This window comes from Lathamus discolor, chromosome 5 (assembly GCF_037157495.1).
Source record: "Lathamus discolor isolate bLatDis1 chromosome 5, bLatDis1.hap1, whole genome shotgun sequence".
Classification (NCBI taxonomy): domain Eukaryota; kingdom Metazoa; phylum Chordata; class Aves; order Psittaciformes; family Psittacidae; genus Lathamus; species Lathamus discolor.
The window spans coordinates 75,760,953-75,779,886 of NC_088888.1; the positions used below are offsets into that span (position 1 = coordinate 75,760,953).

At 38.0% G+C, this 18,934-nt stretch overlaps 1 protein-coding gene across 2 annotated transcripts in view; it reads right to left on the reverse strand.

Annotated features, from left to right (window-relative positions):
- Positions 1 to 9,016: 9,016 nt before the first annotated feature.
- LOC136015408 (cytochrome b5 reductase 4) overlaps positions 9,017 to 18,934 on the reverse strand; it is a 49,532-nt gene continuing 39,614 nt past the window's right edge. For both annotated transcript variants that reach the window (XM_065681328.1, XM_065681327.1), the window contains 5 exons: positions 17,790 to 17,942; positions 17,010 to 17,160; positions 12,197 to 12,283; positions 10,591 to 10,755; positions 9,017 to 9,634 (listed from right to left, as the gene is read on the reverse strand). In XM_065681328.1, the coding sequence (XP_065537400.1) occupies positions 9,580 to 9,634; positions 10,591 to 10,755; positions 12,197 to 12,283; positions 17,010 to 17,160; positions 17,790 to 17,942 (611 nt within the window). In that variant the 3' untranslated portion in view covers positions 9,017 to 9,579. The remainder of the gene's footprint in view (positions 9,635 to 10,590; positions 10,756 to 12,196; positions 12,284 to 17,009; positions 17,161 to 17,789; positions 17,943 to 18,934) is intronic.

An 18,934-nucleotide genomic window follows, 5' to 3' on the forward strand; every position in this document is an offset into this window, starting at 1 on the left:
AAATGTGGGACTAGGGTATGGGGAGTTTGGGTTTTTCTTCAATGCAAATTTCTCCACGTTTATGCTAAGTGTGAAAACAGGTATATTAATCAGACCATTTAAAGTAAGATCATGAAAATCACAACTGCTAATCTTTTAGTAGTGTATGATTAAAAAAAAACAAAATACAGGAAAAACCTGCATTGAAGACTGTTATAAAAAAACAAGAAGAAAACCTAAACCTGATTTCATAGCACTTTGTAATATTGTCACAGAGAGATGCTAACAATACATCCAGACTACAGCTACACTTAGAAAAAAGTCTCTGCTTCAGTTCTAATCAGATACTATCACTTTACGTCAGTAGTGATAGAAGACCTAAATAATGCAACTGGGGATTTAGGCAGCCAGTTGGGCTTCAGATGTATGGAAAACATAGTCTGACAGGCATGAACTGAAGCAGGGGGGAAAGACCCTGTGGGTAGGTCTGGCTTAGCATTGAACATCTCAAATGGCACTAAGAACCCTGAATCCCCACCCAGCTCCGCTGAATCAACTCTCAGACCTGCACAGCCTGTGCTGGTTTGAGCTCTAGCGATTACAAAGGGAGCTCAGAAACTTAGCTCAGCTGCAGGCACCTCACTTCAGGCATCTCAGCTTCAAGCTGAGTGGGGGATTCCTGAAATAGACAGCCAAAGCTCAGAACTGTGAGGTGTTTAATTCTTTTTAATGACTTTTTGTGTCATTATCTCTCCTACCCCATAACTTTCATACACGTAATAATGTGTATGGATGAAAGAATGGGAAAATAACTCGACAAAAACATTCATGGTACTTCCAACATCATCCTGCAAATGAAAAAAAGAAAAAAATGGCTGCAAGTTAGTGCTTATACGAGCAGAGATAATTGTTTTGTGTGAAAAACGCCTGCTGATATTCAGCTAACAGCAGACCATATCTCACTCACACACACAAAAGGAAGTGCCATCGATCACAGCACAATTAACATGCATTGCATTTGCCCACCTGCTGCTAGTTTTACTGCCTTCAGCTGTTTAGAATTACATTCTGTTATTCTATGATTCCAAACTCTTCCTAGGCTCGCAGTGAACCAGCCAGACTTTGACTATGGATCCTAGGGCTGGGAAAGCCTCAGATGACCTTGATGATGGGACGATCTTGCCTAAAACTTGGCTGCTGCCAAAAGGACAGGTTCTGCCTGGCCAGGGACTGGGAAAAACAGCAGCACATCAGTTCTGTGTTACAAGCATGAAAAATGAATCCACTTTTTAATTACAGTTGTGGTGTAGCAGAGCATCAGTTCCTATATGCACACCCAGTACACTTGAACCTCTGTATCTGAGCTGTCATGACTAATTTACCCATTGTTACAGGAGCTCAGCGGATGGGAATTTGGGACAGTCCTTGAAATCCCCCCACTGTATTCTCTCCAGTTTGTGTGCTTAAACGTGTTTATTAACCTCCAGGGTGATCCCTGCTACACCACTGATCAACTTGTACATAGATGTTTGTAAATAGTTACTAGGTATTACCCCCACAGAAAGAATAATGTAAGAACAAGAAGAGACTTTTCTGCATAGTTAAGACATGTAAGAGATGCTTTGTCTGTACAAAGGACCATCAGTAGCAATACATCACGCATGTTGTGGAGTGTTCACACAGGGCTGTGGGTCTCAAGAACTAAGCAGAATCAGTTTCGAGAGCCTCGCCTGGTGCAGCTGGTAATGGTGCTGCAAAGCCCATTGCAACAGAGGTTCCTGTCACTATGAAGTCAGCTCCTCACTCTCCTGGTTGGGAGATCTGATTTACTAATGTGAGCCAAATTCCCATTAAATTACATTTTCTTCTTTAACAAAATCTATGAGTATCTGAGCAAACCCAGACAGGTACTTCGCTCTTCCCTTTGTGTCAGCCTTGATGTTTATCTCACTCCTCTTGGCAACCTGAATCAGCTCAAGGCGGTAAAGAGCTTACCCAGAAGAAGAAACAGATTAAAAAAACACTGAGTTTAAGGAGCTTAAGGTGCATCGCTGAGAAGTTATCCACAGCTTGCAGGGGGAGGCCATGGGGTACAGCAGCACCCCTTTCCTCAGCACCTAACTATGGGCTCAACACAGCCACAGAGATGAACAGAGGCAGCCACTCCCCTGCTGTAGCTAACTGCCAGGGGTTCCCACTGATGGCCAGCCTTGCTTTCACCTCATTAAAGGTGCACATGATTTAGCCTTCACTGTTTTATGAAGGGAAGCCTGTTCAGCTGAGTCCAATCACCTCACTGATAAGGCTTCTTCCCCCCCCCCCCTCTTTATTTGTAATAGATAAATATAGTTTCATATGAACTAACACATTGCTCTCTAGCTATGTTATTTGATTATTACCATCTCTGCAAGCTTTCATTTGTAATATCTAATCACCCAGTCCTGGTCTATTAGGATTTCCTTTTATAAGCCCCTGTCCCCAGTAAACATAAACAGTACCTACATTCTATTACTTTCAGCAAAGAGAAAATGACTTGAATTTGTATGTTTTGGGGTTCAGGTTTTTTTCCTTTTTTTCATTTCCCTAAGGAATACTTCTCTACCTTCTTTTAACTACTTCTACCTCTAAAATCATAAAACATGGTACATAAATGTAATCCGATTTGCAGGTACATGAAGAAGAGTAAACAAACCAGATGCAGCACTGAGTATCTCTGCATCTTGAAATGATAAGAATTCCTCCTTTCTCATGAATATACTTTTTCCTACATAGACCGGCTACAATACCATAAGGGATGGTATGGATAAAACCTGCTGTATAGTCAAGTATCCAAATTTACGAATTTTGTGCAGTAATCCAATACTGTAGGCAAAGTTGCTTGTTATCTATTTACAAAAACACACATGTGGCCACAACACTCCAATAGCTATATGCTTCGAGAGAATGATCCGCTGCTGATGCTGTCATCCTTAATGTAAGATTACAGGTTGAGTGAATACACATGTGAAAAAATACGGTAAACAGAGGAGGTGTGTGGTCTTGATGTGCTGGGTGGGTTACGCTCCTCAGCAACAGAATCTGCACGAAACTGAACTATGGATTTACAGGAATTGTTACCATGAAACAGGAAGTCTGCACACGCATTCATAGAATCAAAGAATATTTGGGTGTGAAGCAACCTCAGGAAGTCTCTAGTCCAGACCAGCCTGCTCACAGCTGTACCCAGTCAGGTTTGGAAAGCCCCCGAGGGCAGAGACTGAGCCACATCTTCAGCAGGCTCTTCCAGCCAAAGTTTCCACAAAATCCTATCCAAGAATTGTGCTGGAAGCATTTGTCTGAAGATCTGAAGTACTTTATTTCTCGGGCATGTTTTATAAGTCACAGAAGCTGCTCTGCAATATGCCTTTGTAAATACCATCTCACACAGGAATGCAGAACTGTTGCAGGAGTATGTGCCTGTTTATCATAGAATCATAGAACAGTTAGGGTTGGAAAGGACCTCAAGATCATCTAGTTCCAACCCCCCTGCCATGGGCAGGGACACCTCACACTAAACCATCCCACCCAAGGCTTCATCCAACCTGGCCTTGAACACTGCCAGGGATGGAGCACTCACAACCTCCCTGGGCAACCCAGTCCAGTGTCTCAGTGATCTTCAGTGATGTGATCTTCAGTGTTTGATCACATCACCAGCAATAAAGATTAATTACAACAGAAAACCAGACTGTCAGCAGCTCACTTCAACAGCCGCATAATGCTGTGATGCTGCCTAATGCAAACAGGCAGAGCACAAACATCACTACCTTAAAAAAAAGACCATTTTCACTTGCTAATAGAAATTAGCCTTGATGATATTCAGCATGGTGTCCATCACTTCAGGGATTTAATATAAAATTTAGAATCTGCAACAAGTCTTTCAAGTATTAGAGTAAGTAAAACTTGAAGTTACACTTCAGCCACTTTTAACAAACAGTACATGTAGATTAGAAAGTTGAAGTAATGTCAAATGGCCATTCGTTGCTAAGCTACTCGTGCAAAGCTAGTTGTGAGTAGTAACAGATCTATTAAAAACTTCAAAGGAAATCAGAGGCTTTTAAAAGTATGACAATTCATCCTAAATTACATCTTGTACATCTTCAAAGTGCCTAAGTTTTGAGAGCCTATCTTGGGGGAATCAAGCAGCTCTGCTTGTCTCTACCAGAAAGTCCGCTTTGGAACTTGGAAATGAGAGTCCCTCCACTTTACTGCAGATGTCAAATTATGACTGCTTTCAGCTACATACTTGCGCGTGATGTGGATTTCAATTGGTGCAAAATGGTGCTTAAATAGGCATTTTCTCAACTGAAGATGTAGAATGCCATTCTTAAAGATGCCCTCCTGAAGTGGTCTAGGAAGAATCACTATAGGGATACCAGCCTAGACAAGGTCAAAGCAATGGTAACTGTAGGTGGAATTAGAACATCTGGGGGCTACTCTCCTTTTTCCAAACGCAGCTCGAAGAGCCACATTACAGACATATCTGCAAGAGAAGAACGAGAGAGGGGAAATGCACCAGTCTTCTACAGCAGCATTTTACAAGATAGTGAGCTCACATAAGCGGTTTGTTTCTGAAAATTCCCATCCAAATTGTGATTTAATGTGCAGATTTTGTGGGTGTCACTTCCACAGGTCTGCGTGGTGGGTTTATGCTTTAGTTTGGTTTTGGTCGGTTGGTTTTTCAAACTGCAAAATCAGGAGGCAGCAGTCTGATGTAAAAGGCAAAAGGTTTATTTCCAAGACCCTGATGATACACCTTCTTATGAGGGAGGAGAACAAACTGTTTGCTTCATGTGCATGCAGTATGAGCCACTGATGTTGAACAGTCACTGGCACACAGAGTTTATGAGTCTTTTCTAAAAATAAGGTGGGCGCTGCAGTGTTTCATAACGCAGGACTTCTTCTCGAAAAGCAGCCGAGAGTTACTATGACTAAAGATACACCTACGTGGAGGTTTCTGTGGCTTCCCCCCACCCCGATCCATTTTGCTCAGAAAAAAGAATGCATGGGAGGAGACACAGAGCAAATTTTTCACCCTTACTCTGTAATGAATCTCCCAACAGAGGAATGGGAACGACCGATGCAGTGAAACTGCGTAAACGAAACATTAGAATGTGGGGTTTTTTGGTTAATGAGGACCTACTAAACAATACATGCTTCAAATTCCTTGTATTTAACTGCGTGGTTTTATTAAGGGCGCTTTTCTATGAACGATTATCTCTTAATGGACACACAAACATCTCCTTAAGCAGCAGCAGAGACATTATCAATTACACCACATCACATTGGCTCCTCTCACCTTGTTTTAACCAGTGTTCAAGTATGTAAGAACTCCAGAACTAAGCCGAATTTATTTGCAATTGGATTTTCCTATAAACAAATGTCTTCCTCACATTTACTAAAGGCAACAAAACCCAAGCAGCTGAATACAGCTAGCAAATAACTGTTACAATTTATCATCCAGCAGCAAGCAGCAGCTAGCTATAAAGCAGTCTTACTCATGGATCACTATGTGTAATTGGGATTTCAATCTGTATGTCTTCAACAACACAATGCAATATAAACAGCGAATTAACTATTGTCTTTTTCATGTTTCTTGTGTGGAGAAACTTAAATACTTTATGAACAGTCTCTCTGCAGACTTGTTAATATACTGTACTCAAGTATTTACTTCAAACTACCATTTTAATTACACAAAATATGTATCTACAGCTGTAAATGTAACTTACATGAGTTTCTCCAAAATACATTCCAAACAAAGAGCTGGGAGACTGCAGATATCCCTTTTTCCCCATGAATGATTTTCCACGTAAGTTCTCCGTTTGATCCTGACAGCACTGTAATTAAGCCAGTGCCTTTTGATGAATGTTTCCAATTTCCTTCTTGAAAACTAAAAAATAAAAGCGTTTGCTCCTTGGTGAACTACCATGCAGAGGTGCAGAGAGCATCAATTCAAGAGAGTGTTTATCTGATATTAACCAGGTAATAGGAGAAGATTCTGATGTCATCTTCTACTTTTCATCTTATTTCCTAGGAAAGCATAGCTCTTTCCTGGTCAATCTCTGCAAAGCACATGACAGCCTATTCTCTCTCTCCTCTTCCCATCCGATACCCCAGCATCTGTAGCTCAGCTTCAAAAGAAGCTGGGTAATGTATCATTTTGCTGAGAACAAACTTACTGTAAAAGTAATTTTAACCAACTGAAAGCTTATGGGAAGAGCCATTCAATTTCAACAAGGCAACCGAACCAACGCTGAACAACTAAAACTTGTACCAGTACCGGACAAAACACCCCACAATTTTTCAGGAAATTAACATGTTGCATCCCTGGAAAATTCTTAGGGAAAATTCTTAAAAACTTACACCATAGGCTGACAGTCTGCCAAGGAAACACCAAACACTGGATATATGCTTTTTTAGGGTTTTTTAGTTTCCAAAAAATAGGGATCTCTTGCTCTGTTACAAAAAAACCCCATACATTATAACTATCAGAAGTTACAAAATAACCTCATGTACTTGTTGAGAACTAGAGGCCCCCCCAACACAACTGTAGTGCAAATATATTTGAAAAAACTAATTGAAAAAAAAAGTTACCCTCCCAATTGATGATAATTTGTGACAGTCAAAATACCAAAGTATGCAGCTTTCCACGAGAATATTAGTTCTTAATTACTTAAAACAGACTACATCACAAGCCTATCTGACCTCATGAAATTCAACAAGGCCATGTGCAAGGTCCTGCATGTGGGTCGAGGCAACCCTAAGCACAAATACAGGCTGGGTGGAGAATGGACTGAGTGCAGCACTGAGAAGAACCTGGGATGCTGGTTGATGAGAAGAAGACTTGAACCAGCAGTGTGAGCTCGCAGCCCAGAAAACCAACTGTATCCTGGGCTGCATCCAAAGGAGCGTGAGCAGCAGGTAGAGGGAAGTGATTCTCCCCACCTACTCTGCTCTCATGAGACCCCAACTGCAGTAGTGCGTCCAGCTCCGGGGACCACAACACAAGAGGGACGTGGACCTGCTGAAGCCAAGTCCAGAGGAGCACTTCTCCTGTGAAGACAAGTTATCAACTTCCCAAAGGAAAGCAGAAACACTATTTAATGTTCAACATGTCGCACCTCAGGATCATCAGGTTTTTTTAATCCCCGAGTGCAATGGGACCTCCACAGCACACTGGTCCAAATGATAACTTCATTGTCTGATTCATGGACAATCTCATGCAGGAATCACCAGCCTAGCCCCTTTACTAGGCCACATTTACATACTCAATTTTTATTATGAACAGAAAGACTTCTGAATTCAGTACTTGACAGTGACTGAATGAATTAATCAGAAACTAACTACCAAAAGCAACCCTTCACAAGATTTGAAAGGTAAAACATCTGCATTTTGAGACCTCCAAGGATTTCTCTTTTACACATTAGTGTTTTGCTCCACATCAGCATCAGCATCCCAGTATTACTGAGGTTTTTATTATTAATAAAATAATAAATTAATATTATAATTAAATTAAAAATAATAATTAATTAACTTTTAATTATTTTAATTATTAATTTTAAATTGATGAATTAATAAATAAATTATTATTTCCATTCAAAATACAGCTTCAACAGGCTATGGAAATGGACTCCTCTCTTCCCTGCAGACAGCAGCAGCTGACGATCAATGAAGCTTACTCCAACTCCATAAAGATCCAACCTGGAAGAACCACCACAGCAGAATACATTTGCACTCAGCCTCTTGGCTTTGTGAGGAATGGTTCCCAGTTCAATGAGCTGGATAGGCAAAGAATGTTTTTTACCCTTTGTCTTGTTCCTTCTTGACACATGTATGGTTTTGTTTGGTTAAAGATCAACTTGGCGGTTTGCTTCAGCTAACAATCAGTAAAACAATTTTACTCCTATCATTTCCTCCCTTTTGAAACTTTTCAAGGCCTTCGAGCCATTTAATATGTTTCAACTTTAGTTTTGTCAATAGCAATATATACTCCTGCCATATTTCATGTGATAATTTTCTTAATACAACCTAAAGAAATCCCAATTAATATAATGATTACAACTAATTACAATTACTGTTTGCAACAAGCTAGCGAGCCAACCAGTAAGCTAAAATCCAAGCCCATGTAGTATTTTGTTTAGACAAGTGGCTTCCGCTGTCCTGGTATTATTTCGAACCCCAGGTAGGTAACTTGTTGTCACGATTTGAGCCTTTTCTCGAGATACTTTATAACCTGCCTGGCGCAAAAAATTCAAAGGCTAATGTTAGTTCCACACATTTCTCATTAGTTTCCATCACCAACAAAACGTCATCTACATATTGCAAGACCAACCCTTCTGGATTATCTTTCTTCTCCACTTCTAATTCTTTTGCTACTTGGTTTCCAAAAATTGTTGAACTGTTCTTGAACCCTTCAGTTAGAATGGTCCAGGTAAGTTAGGTCTTACAACCAGTAAGTCTTACAACATTTTTTCATGAATGCTGAAGTATTAATGCCACAACTGCAAGTCTGGCTACTACTTAGGAAGAAGAAATAACCATTCAATGTAATAGGAGGATGTAAACAGTGCTAGATGTCACACAAAACAATGCCTCCAGATATTATCAACAATATCTAGAAAGGGGGTAGCTGCTTTACTGCTGTTTTCTTCAAACTATTATTAGACAGCAGATTAATGCCTCATGATAACATACTTTAAATAGTGGAGTAAAAAAGCCCAAATTCAAATACCCTAATTTAATACTACTGCAATGTGTCAAATATTTTTAGTACTTCTGTGGTCCTTACAGTGGTATCTGCAGGGCATAAACTGTCAAGTTTTTACCCTCAGAATGTCTCATGACAGCAGATGCCCAGTACCAGTGAGGCCACACAGTTTTGTGAGAGGCCACAACTCTTTACCTCTGTTCTTAGTTCTCAGCTTGTGTCCTAAGGTAGTGCAAACCTTTCTGTATAACATTATAAAAGAAAAATACAAAAAATATACAACAACGCATGATGTAAAATTGTAATTTTTTTTTTATTTGATGTAAATTTTATACTTTACCAAAGGTACTTCTATTCTTTACTTACAAAGCTAAAAATGTATCTGGATCACTTGCAAGTCAAATAGAGAAATCAGATGAAAAAGAACATTTTTTCAATGACCGGTTACCTGAGTTACAGTGCAATATTTCATTTCAGACAGTATTGCTCTTAAGACCTTTTACAGTAAGAAATAATAAGCCTTTTCAATTCAAACCTGAAATCAGTGCTTCTAATAAATTTAAGAATTCTCATGAACCAAAACCATGAAATATCTTACATAATGTACACTATACATTTTTGCTTGCCTCTTTAATAAATTAATACCCTGGATGACTTACGTATTAGCAAAAATATTTACAAAACCAAGAGAAAACACATTATAAATTTTTTTCAAAGATACATTACTTCTGAGAAACAGTTTGGTACCAAGAGTGAGATTTCAAGTCTTACAAAATTGCTTCTCACTTATTTAAATTCATGAAGGTAAATAAATAACATTGAATTATACAAACAAACATTAATGTTCTCCTATGGGATTATGCAGTGAAAGGGTGCACCTCTTCTTGGGAGTAACCAAGATCCTTCAGATATCTGAAAGTCAGAAATCAAGTTTGCAATATTAATACTTGGGGAACAAAATCCATCACAGATACAGCTAAACCTTAACTTCAACACCACTATCTTGTTTTCGTTCAGCCACGCACAATGCAATTTACGTTTGCAAATACATTTAGAAAACAATTCAAGCCCAGGACCCCATACGTACTATATGATCTTTTAGGATACTGAAACAAAAAAAAAAAAAATCTAAAAATAAATAGAGATACCACTTGCATTATCTCAGATTTCTGAAAAGTTCGCATAATTCCACCCTCCACTAGATACATGCACCTTACTTTAGTAGGGCTGCAGAAATGCAAGTGATGTCTATATTGGTACAATATTTTGCAGCTGGGCAAGAGCCACAGTGAGAGGGCCTTTTATCTTCAAATATATGGCATATAAAATAAAGAAAGTATTAGGTACAGACGTAAATAAATGCATTAATTAAAAAAAGGGCTTATGATAGAACAACTGCTTGGAATTTTACTTTTCATAACTCCATTTGTTAAGCTAACATCAACACAGAAAGCCTATTTCCTATTAGAGCAACTTTGCTACGAACATCAAATTAAAAGCAGCATTTAAAACCTTGGTGAAAAAAAGGTTATTGTTAAAGAGATGCTCTTAGAAAGTTTTGGACAACTTACTAGAGCCCATGAAATCTACATATTGCTGATATTTACTTAGCTACACACTAAACAAGCTCCTCAAGTATGATGCCAAGTGTTTTTTAATTTTAATTTTAAAACAAAACAAACAAAAATAACAAAAAAGAAGACAAAAAACCCCCACAAAACCAGAAAACCACCCCCAAACCACCAGTTTTCTTTCAAAGCAGAAAGCATAAGGCCATTTTTGAAAGACTACCAAGTAAGAAATGCTATATTTAAAAATCAGATTTTTAAAACTTCCTCATTCTCTAGGTCATCATTTAAAATACTCACTGTACTCCTTGTTCTGTAAAGGGCGTTGGACCACAGATGCAGATAAGGACTTTGGAGTCTTTTCTGCTTCTTTTCACAAACTCAGAGAGAAGAGATGGAGAAATCATCCCCTGTTTACCCACCCAGTCCCTTACTGGTTGTGAGAGAATGAATTGAACCTCAAACCTGGTAAGCAGAAGAATATTTCATAAATAATCACCCCTGATTAGAAGAAATCAGCTACACAAAATGCTAATGACTGAAATACTGGTGTTTCCTATGATTACCTTCCTGTTCTGCTCAGCTGCCACTGCACAGCATCAGATCTCACAGACATTTAGTTATTGCTACTGATCAAGTTAATCAAAACACCTCCAGTATCGTGTATTTAATTATTCAATGCAACCTTTCAATCTTAAAAATGTCAGCTGCATATTTCACTTTACAAAGAAAAACAGCTGGTACCACTCAATACTAAGGCACAGATTTTACTGTTCTGTTACTCCCTTATACAAATATTGGTGTAACTCAATGTACAAAGGATGAAATAAGAACACTTAGCCCAGCTTCTGAAAATGTCACTACAATTTCATCATTCATCAGAAAATACTGTAACTGGTTTCAAAAACTCACTAACAGTAGTTACTAAGTAAAAAACAAGGATTCATATATCTGAGGCTCCTACTGAAAGGGAGAAAGGGTTTTTACTGTAAATTTGCACAGTATCTAGACTATGAAGCTTTAAATGTGCCAGACACCAGCAGGTTATGAAATAATATTGATTCTTCACTTCAGTGTTGTGAAGGAACAAGTGAAATCAATTTGCTCATACAATTTCAGATAACAATTAAGTAAATATAATGTACAGTAAACAGAATGTACTTCTATCATGTGAAGTCTAGGCAGTGACCATTTATCTAGGGATAAAAGCAAGAGTACTGAAATTAAAAGGCAACCTGGTATTCCTATGTCTCCTGACAAGAGCTATGGCCTGCTAAACTAAGTTGACATTACATGTGCAGTAGTGCATTTTAATCTGCAATTACATTCTAATGAAGGAAAAAATGCAACAATTCAAATTTAAATGCAACAATTCAAAACCAGAAAGTATAAATGAAAGTAACTGGCCTAATTTAAACTGCAAATTTCTAGATAAATATTTTCCCAACTAAGTGACACCAAAGAGACTTTTCAAGACTTCTTGAAATCCAGAATGTTGCTCTCAGGAGTACACTATCCTTCTCTAGCACTCCTGTAATTCTCTTTGTATATCTGTATTTTTTATTGCTAAGGCTGATTTTCTTCACCTTCAAAAACCTTCTCAGGCAGACCCAAAGATCATCTCATCTAACATGTAGTCTCCAACAAACATCTATTAAGCTCTGTCAAATCAAATCCCTGTCTGTCTATGGGACTTACAGATCCTAATGACATAGCCTGCTGTTATGCACCTGTAACCAATGTAAGCACATCTTACACTCCCTAGGTCTCATTAAATTCTTGTCTAAAAGTTTCCAGAATCAGAATGTGTCTTTCTGCCAAAGCTGTACAGTTAGTCTAAACCCCAAGACTTGCTCTCTTATTCACTAAACTGGTACAAGTTGTTTTCCAGAGTACTTTCAAATACCTTTCATCTTTAAGAGCTAATTGCTCTAGCTGGTTTCTCCAAAGTATGTCATCTTCTGTTCTGTTGAAGAAGATTAGCTTCACTGTCCTTAAAAAAAAAAAAAGCAACAAAATTAACTGCTGATTGTTTCTCTATTTGAAACACGTTAAAGAATCAGAACTTACTGCATTATACAGAAGCCTTTAACTTACATTTCTGTTTGCTTGTTTGCAACTCTGCAATCCTCATATCTTTCTGCCACTAACTCAGTATAGCTTTTTTTATTTGCTGCACCTGAAAGTCTGTTGGACTTATGACCTGTCTTCTAAATGTCATAACCCTGTCTGTGGTTGCAACCTCTAGTTCAGGAACTGCCTCCCTAAGAAAAAGAAAAGTTTCTTGAAGTTACTAAGACCTGACTGAAATGACAGTACAGCTTATAAAATTTTATCTAGTGGTTTCTCAGTATTGCTTGGGCATTACAATCGGTCACCAGTATATGAACTCTGACCACCATTTTCATATTACATTCACCAGGTTCTAAAGGTGAAACTGGAATTTCAAGGTTACCTCAGTATTAATTTCATAAAGATGGAATCTAAACACATAAAAGTAAGAGAAAATTAGCTGTAAGACCGAACTACAGTTCTGTACTAGGTTATCTTATTCCTACTTTGTTTGTTGATTTATAAAATCTATTTACCTGAAAGTTACTGCTTCTAGGTATTATATTTGAGTGGAAAAAACAACAGTCACTTAAAGCCCTGTGGAATGCAGTTCAGGAACTGCTTGCATTTAACAGCATATTGTCTGTCTCATATCAGTTGTCCCCAGGGTATTAAGTTTGTCATTAGTAATAAATAATTTAGGTTTGTGTGGCTTCCTCAAATTGTAGATTCTGTTTTGTAAAGTCAGTCTTTTTGTGTTTTACCTCCACTGTAGCATAAAAATCTGAAGGGATAATAGCACTGACCTTAATAACAGAGCATATATTTATGTTCACATGGGTGCCTGTCAGCTAAGCCTGCTGGTGCTGCATGCCACATAGCCCTGCAATTCCAGTTCTGTAACATGGCACTCCACTAAGCAGTGTGACGTTTCCATGTAGCCGAGCCTGCTTCTAAGAGACTAGGGCTAGACACAGTATGTTTATATAATGAGGTATGATTTATATGCTTACTACTAATTCCCACCACCTCCTCCTCCATACCTTGCAGAGAGCCATCTTTCACGCATGCACATCACAAATGCTAGGGCTTCTGCAGAGAGTTCATGATCTCCAGCTGCAATTTAAAAGCCTTTATTCTCCCAGTCAGAAAATACATTTTTCTGACTCCTAATTTTTTCCCCTTTTGCAGTTTGGCAACACTTCAAGATACCAAGAAATTTCTTACAAACTACACTAGATGGCAAAGAACAGAGAAGCATGCTTTGTTTTCTGCTGCCAAAATGTTGTACGTAATACACATCATCAGTAGTGTTACTGAGAGAAAGAAGTTCCACATGCGTTACAACTGAAAATAACTTACGACGCACAAGCTTTAGAAAACTTGTATGGAACAACACAGCCCCAAAAGCTATGCTGCATCTTCAAATAACTAATATAATCTTATTCAGAAGCTAGCATGTGCCAAAAGTCCAAGTTCCTCACATGTTTCCCAGGGCCCACTTTCATGAAAACATGGAAAATAAAGCTCTCTTCAAGAATGCAGTGTCATCAAACCTGGGATGGTACACCACAGCATTGAGTGTTATTCAGGTAGGGAATAAAGTCAATAAAATGTGCAAAGAAAAGGCATGCATTTTGTTCACTGGGCAACCAAGGAGAGAAACTGGTTATCTGGAGAATAATGCTTTGAGACACCCTTATTGAAACTCCCCAGTGTAGATAAATATTATCTGCTGCAGTACCGCTCAGCACTCAGCACTATGAAAAGAACAGAAATCCCCAAACTTGGAAAAAACTGACAACAGTTTTGCTAGCAATGAGGGAGAAAAGAGCTAAAAGAAAAAGGGGGAGCTTTAGATATGGTCCCCACCTGTACAGAAGAGTTGGTTGAGAGAATGGTGACAGAAGTTAGGTAACAAACGAAAAACTTCATCAGCCCTTTGGAAAAAATAGGGAGAATCTAACATATTGGAATCTACTTCAAGGGATGTATATTTCAATAAACTCAAAAAACTGGTGTGCAAAGTCATGTGGGACACTATATTAAAAGTGAGTATGAGAACAGAGTGGTAATTTAAGAATGAAAAGCTGGGGACAAACAAGACACAACTATCAAGGAGAACTGTGAATAAACTATAAGCATCCTGTAGAAGAACATTAGCCCTCTACGTAGAGTTTAGTGCCCTTGTGCCTCAGTCTTTTTCAAGAAATGGATCCGATTGCAGTTATTAACCACCAGTAAAAAGGAGCAAAAATCTGATCTTATAAAGGATAAAACAGCACTGAGGACTGACCTTCTTCTAAAATGAATACTTTGGCCAAATACAACTTGGCCTGTAAGAGAAGAAAAAAGGCTGAAGGAAGAGCATTATGAGTTCATGCACGAAAGGATACTGCAGACAGGAAGAGAACAAACTACTTTCCACTTTTACCATAGGCAAGAAATAACAAAGACAATAAGGAAACTTTGGCTAGATAACAAGAACAGAAATCCAATGATCCAAGGCTGTTACATGCTGCACAGCAAATGTTGCTTAGGGAAACTGCGGCTTCTGCAGCATTTGCTGTGCAGCCCCAGAGGTTCAACAGTGCTCACCCAGCACTACAGAGGCCACTTCTCAGGTGACAAGGCAGTCATTATTCAAATCCTTCCTCACCTTTCTGCAATTCACATTCTAATGTCTGCAATCAAAGTTTATAGCAATCGTTACTTTTCACAGTAAGACAATTTAATGCAAATTATATTTATACTGTTTATATATACGTATAACTCATGTATATAATATTTAAGAACATACACACACACATATTAAAGACAATCTTGTAATATTTTCTCAACAGAGAAAGTGAGGTTTAAAGAGCAAATATAAGGCCAAGAAACTAAGATGCCTAGAGCAGTCAGAGAAGCGATTTTTTAAGTATCTGCATATAAACAGAACCTGTACCAGATCAAACCATTCCAGCCCCTAACAAGCCTCCAGGGCAAGAAGGAAAAATTAATTTACTTCAACTAGTAAGAAAACAGATATTGCTGCATCCCAAACTAACTGTGAGCTAAAGCTCCCATGAAAAATCGTGCTGAAGAGAGTTAAAATCAGCCACTCTGGTTACCTTTCAAGGAAAGCGTAGAAACAAACACTATCTGTGCAGAAGTAGTATTTCACACACATTATCTATTCTGTTTATTCTAGTTATTGACGAAGTGCCAAGATTTGCATCTTTTATTTTGCTCTCGTTAGCTTTGTTTTCATAATATCACAACTACTTTTATCTTCCCTCAAAAAGGAAAAAAACTGCCAATAAAACTACTCTAAATTCACTCAGTAATGCTTCCCAAGCACTTTGTCAGATCACAGATTTACTTTTTGGATTCACAGAGCTGCTTTGGAAAAGCCAAACAGAACACAGTCTTGCTACTCACGAAATAGGATTATATGTAATTGCTGAACAATAAACAATACAAGAATAATGCCCGGGTTTAGACTTTTTTCTAGAAACAGATTTCTGCAGTATATGCCATCCTTTTCAGCTTTACTACGAAGATTAGTGTCCAAATAATCTCTCAAATAATCTCTCTATGCTGCTTCAAAATGTGCTTCATAAAGGTACATAATGAACCAAAACATCCTGTGCTTATATTGAATAGAACTGTGTATCAGAAATTAATCTCCATTACAAGAGTCCAAATTCAAAGCCTCAGGAAAACAGTAGCACATCTATTGAACTCTCCTCCACAATAGCTTAAATCCAGTTAAGTTGTATTTTTCATTTTTATACTCTCCCAAATTACAATAGTTGACACTGACAAAAATGTAATCTGCCAAGAAATTATACAATATGTGATTCTAGAGGAACATTGCTTCTAAAAGCAAGCACACCTTACCTCTATCAAAGTATACCCCTGCAGTAATTCCTTGCACTTCCCTTTGAAACTGAGCTACTGTACACTCTCTTACAGTTGTAAATGGACAATCAGATCAAGTAGAAGTACTAGTTCTGGGATCTGAAGGACATTAGGGGCCAAAACAACCTTTTCACTTGACTAAGAACAAGTAATGCTTTCTTCTGTAGGCTTTACAAGTAGAGTGCAGAATACATACACAATACATACCTTTTTATCCATTTTTAATATACTTAATGCTATGCTTACATAAGTTGCACTTTAGTGAAAGCTGGAACTCATCTGATAAAAATGTATTACAGTTGCTTTTCAGGGGACAAGAATATAAAAGTATGCTAGCTATTCTAACAGATTAAAGTGAAGCCCTAGCTAAACAGCTGCAAACCACCTCTGTCCACAACCCGGTACCTACACTGAAATATTTCAATACTAAAAAAAGCACTCAAATGCAAAGCTAGTTAAAAAAAAAAAAGAAAAACAGACCAAAACTCTTCAGAGTGAGCTCATTTGTATTACAACTAAAATTCAAAATATAAAGCAGTCCATTTTGTTGATGGTAGCCGAGAATCAAGTAAGCGTAAGTTGTCAAAGACTCTGACAGACTCTTCCCTAAAGCATGCCAGCTTTTTGCATGAATTGAAGAAAAATGGTTGCATAACACTTTATTTTGTTAATTGTTTTATTAACAACAAGGCTTGCCCACTATGTTTCATCCTTCCTTTGGATTACTCTAGTTTAGGGTTAAATCATAAAAGTGTACATACCGGAGGCAACTAACTTCAGTCAGAGCAAAATTCAGCAGTTTAACCATCGGTGTGAAGCCTGTGCCTGCTGCCAATAAAAACAGATCTTCTGAAGTTTGAACCTGTGACTTCTTGAAGCTACCTTCAGGACTGCTGACAGAAATATAGTCTCCTTTATTAAAAAAAAAAAAAAAATAAATAAAAGAAGGTGAACATTAATGGAAGAAAACAGACTAATCACTATCATGGGGTTTTTCGAGGCCATTTCATACTGCCTTCATCTTAGTATTAGGGTTCCTTTCAGAAAGGTACTATATGTTTTACACAAGGATCAAGGATTCTTGTTAAAAGAAGAGATATTCAATTAAAACATTGTCTTGATGCATTTTACACTATATGAGTTCATAACCATTTGTGAAATCGAGTGTTAAAATCGACCTCGGTATCTGAAATGGAAAAGGAAGTACATCTTAAGTCACATAAAACAGACCTAGTTTTCCTTATTCAAAAGTATAAAAAGTTGTTCTACAGAGTATATACTACCAAAGTGATCAACTATAATGTGTGATACAGTTAACATATCAGAACAGTTAAACATGAACATATTTGCATGATCAGACAGGAGAGCTTTATGCAATGGACAGCTAGTTAAAGTAAGGGCGTAGAAAATAAGACTTCTAAAAAGTTATAAATATGTCCTGATGTATAAGGTAAAGAATAAGCACAATCCAACACCCAGGCAGGGAAACTGGAAAGATAAAGTGAAAAAACAAACACAAAACCACTCCAGCATACACTTACCAATCTGTAGACGGTCAAGGGCCTGTGTGAACAGTCCACAGGAATAAATTTTAATCATTAAATATAAATGTGCACTATCATGGCAAGATGGTTCTTGGAAATCCAGCGGCAAAAAAGGCAATACAGGGGTGTATGGTTTTACTACCTCTGTCCCTAGACAGAAGACAAAAAGATAGCTGAAATAATATGAAAAGTACTCCACATCCAGCAAATTTATTCCAAGCAAATAACAAAATAAACAAACAGTAAACAAATAGTCTGTATATCCCATCAAAATAACACCATCACATGCTTTTATGTAAGTATATTACTTTCCACAGCACCAGCTCTTATTACAACAGCCTCCTGCTTCAAATTAAAATCTTCAGGCCACTGTACAATGTTATTTCTACACTACTTAGCAATTCAAAACACTGGAAGAAAAGATTTAGTCATCCCAAAGAACATGAAAATCTAAACATTTGCATTTAATTGCAAGTAGCACTGCTTGATTTTTTCTAAAGTGAAACAGGAAATTCTTAGCACTGCATGATTATATTTTCTTTCACTACCATTTCAAGAAGATATTTCTATAATGATTGAAAGAAAATTTGCAAGTTGGACACCAGCAAAGAATTGGGTAGGGAGGAGGAGGTGCACAAAACAGTTCTCAATTAAATGGTATTTAAAAATACTTCTGAGAAATCTCTCTACCATGTATACTGCAATGGAAGGACATAGTGGGAAATGGGGAAATTAGAGAACACCCCACTCCCCAGGCCCCCAAAATTGTAACACTAAGGAAATCTTAGGGAAAAATGCAGTTGCTACTTCCAGCATAGAATGCGGTTGGCATGCACGGAATCTCCTCTAAGATAGTTCCCCAGGCAACCCTGCAACCTTGGCATATGCTAAGAGAAACTGAATGGAGGGTGAAGCAGAGTGAAGGTCCTGCAGCTGGGCTCTGTCGTCCTCCCTGTGGGAGCGGGAGCTTGAAAGCACCATGCACTGATAACTCGCACACGGCTGCCAAACAAGCGAACTACATTTGTCTTTTTAAAAGCAAAGCGAGAGGATTTTACACCCATCAGTAACAAAGAGTGTGACTGGAGTCACTCAAGCTCCATAGGCATAGAGACAGAAAAATGGAAACTTGTGTTACTGTG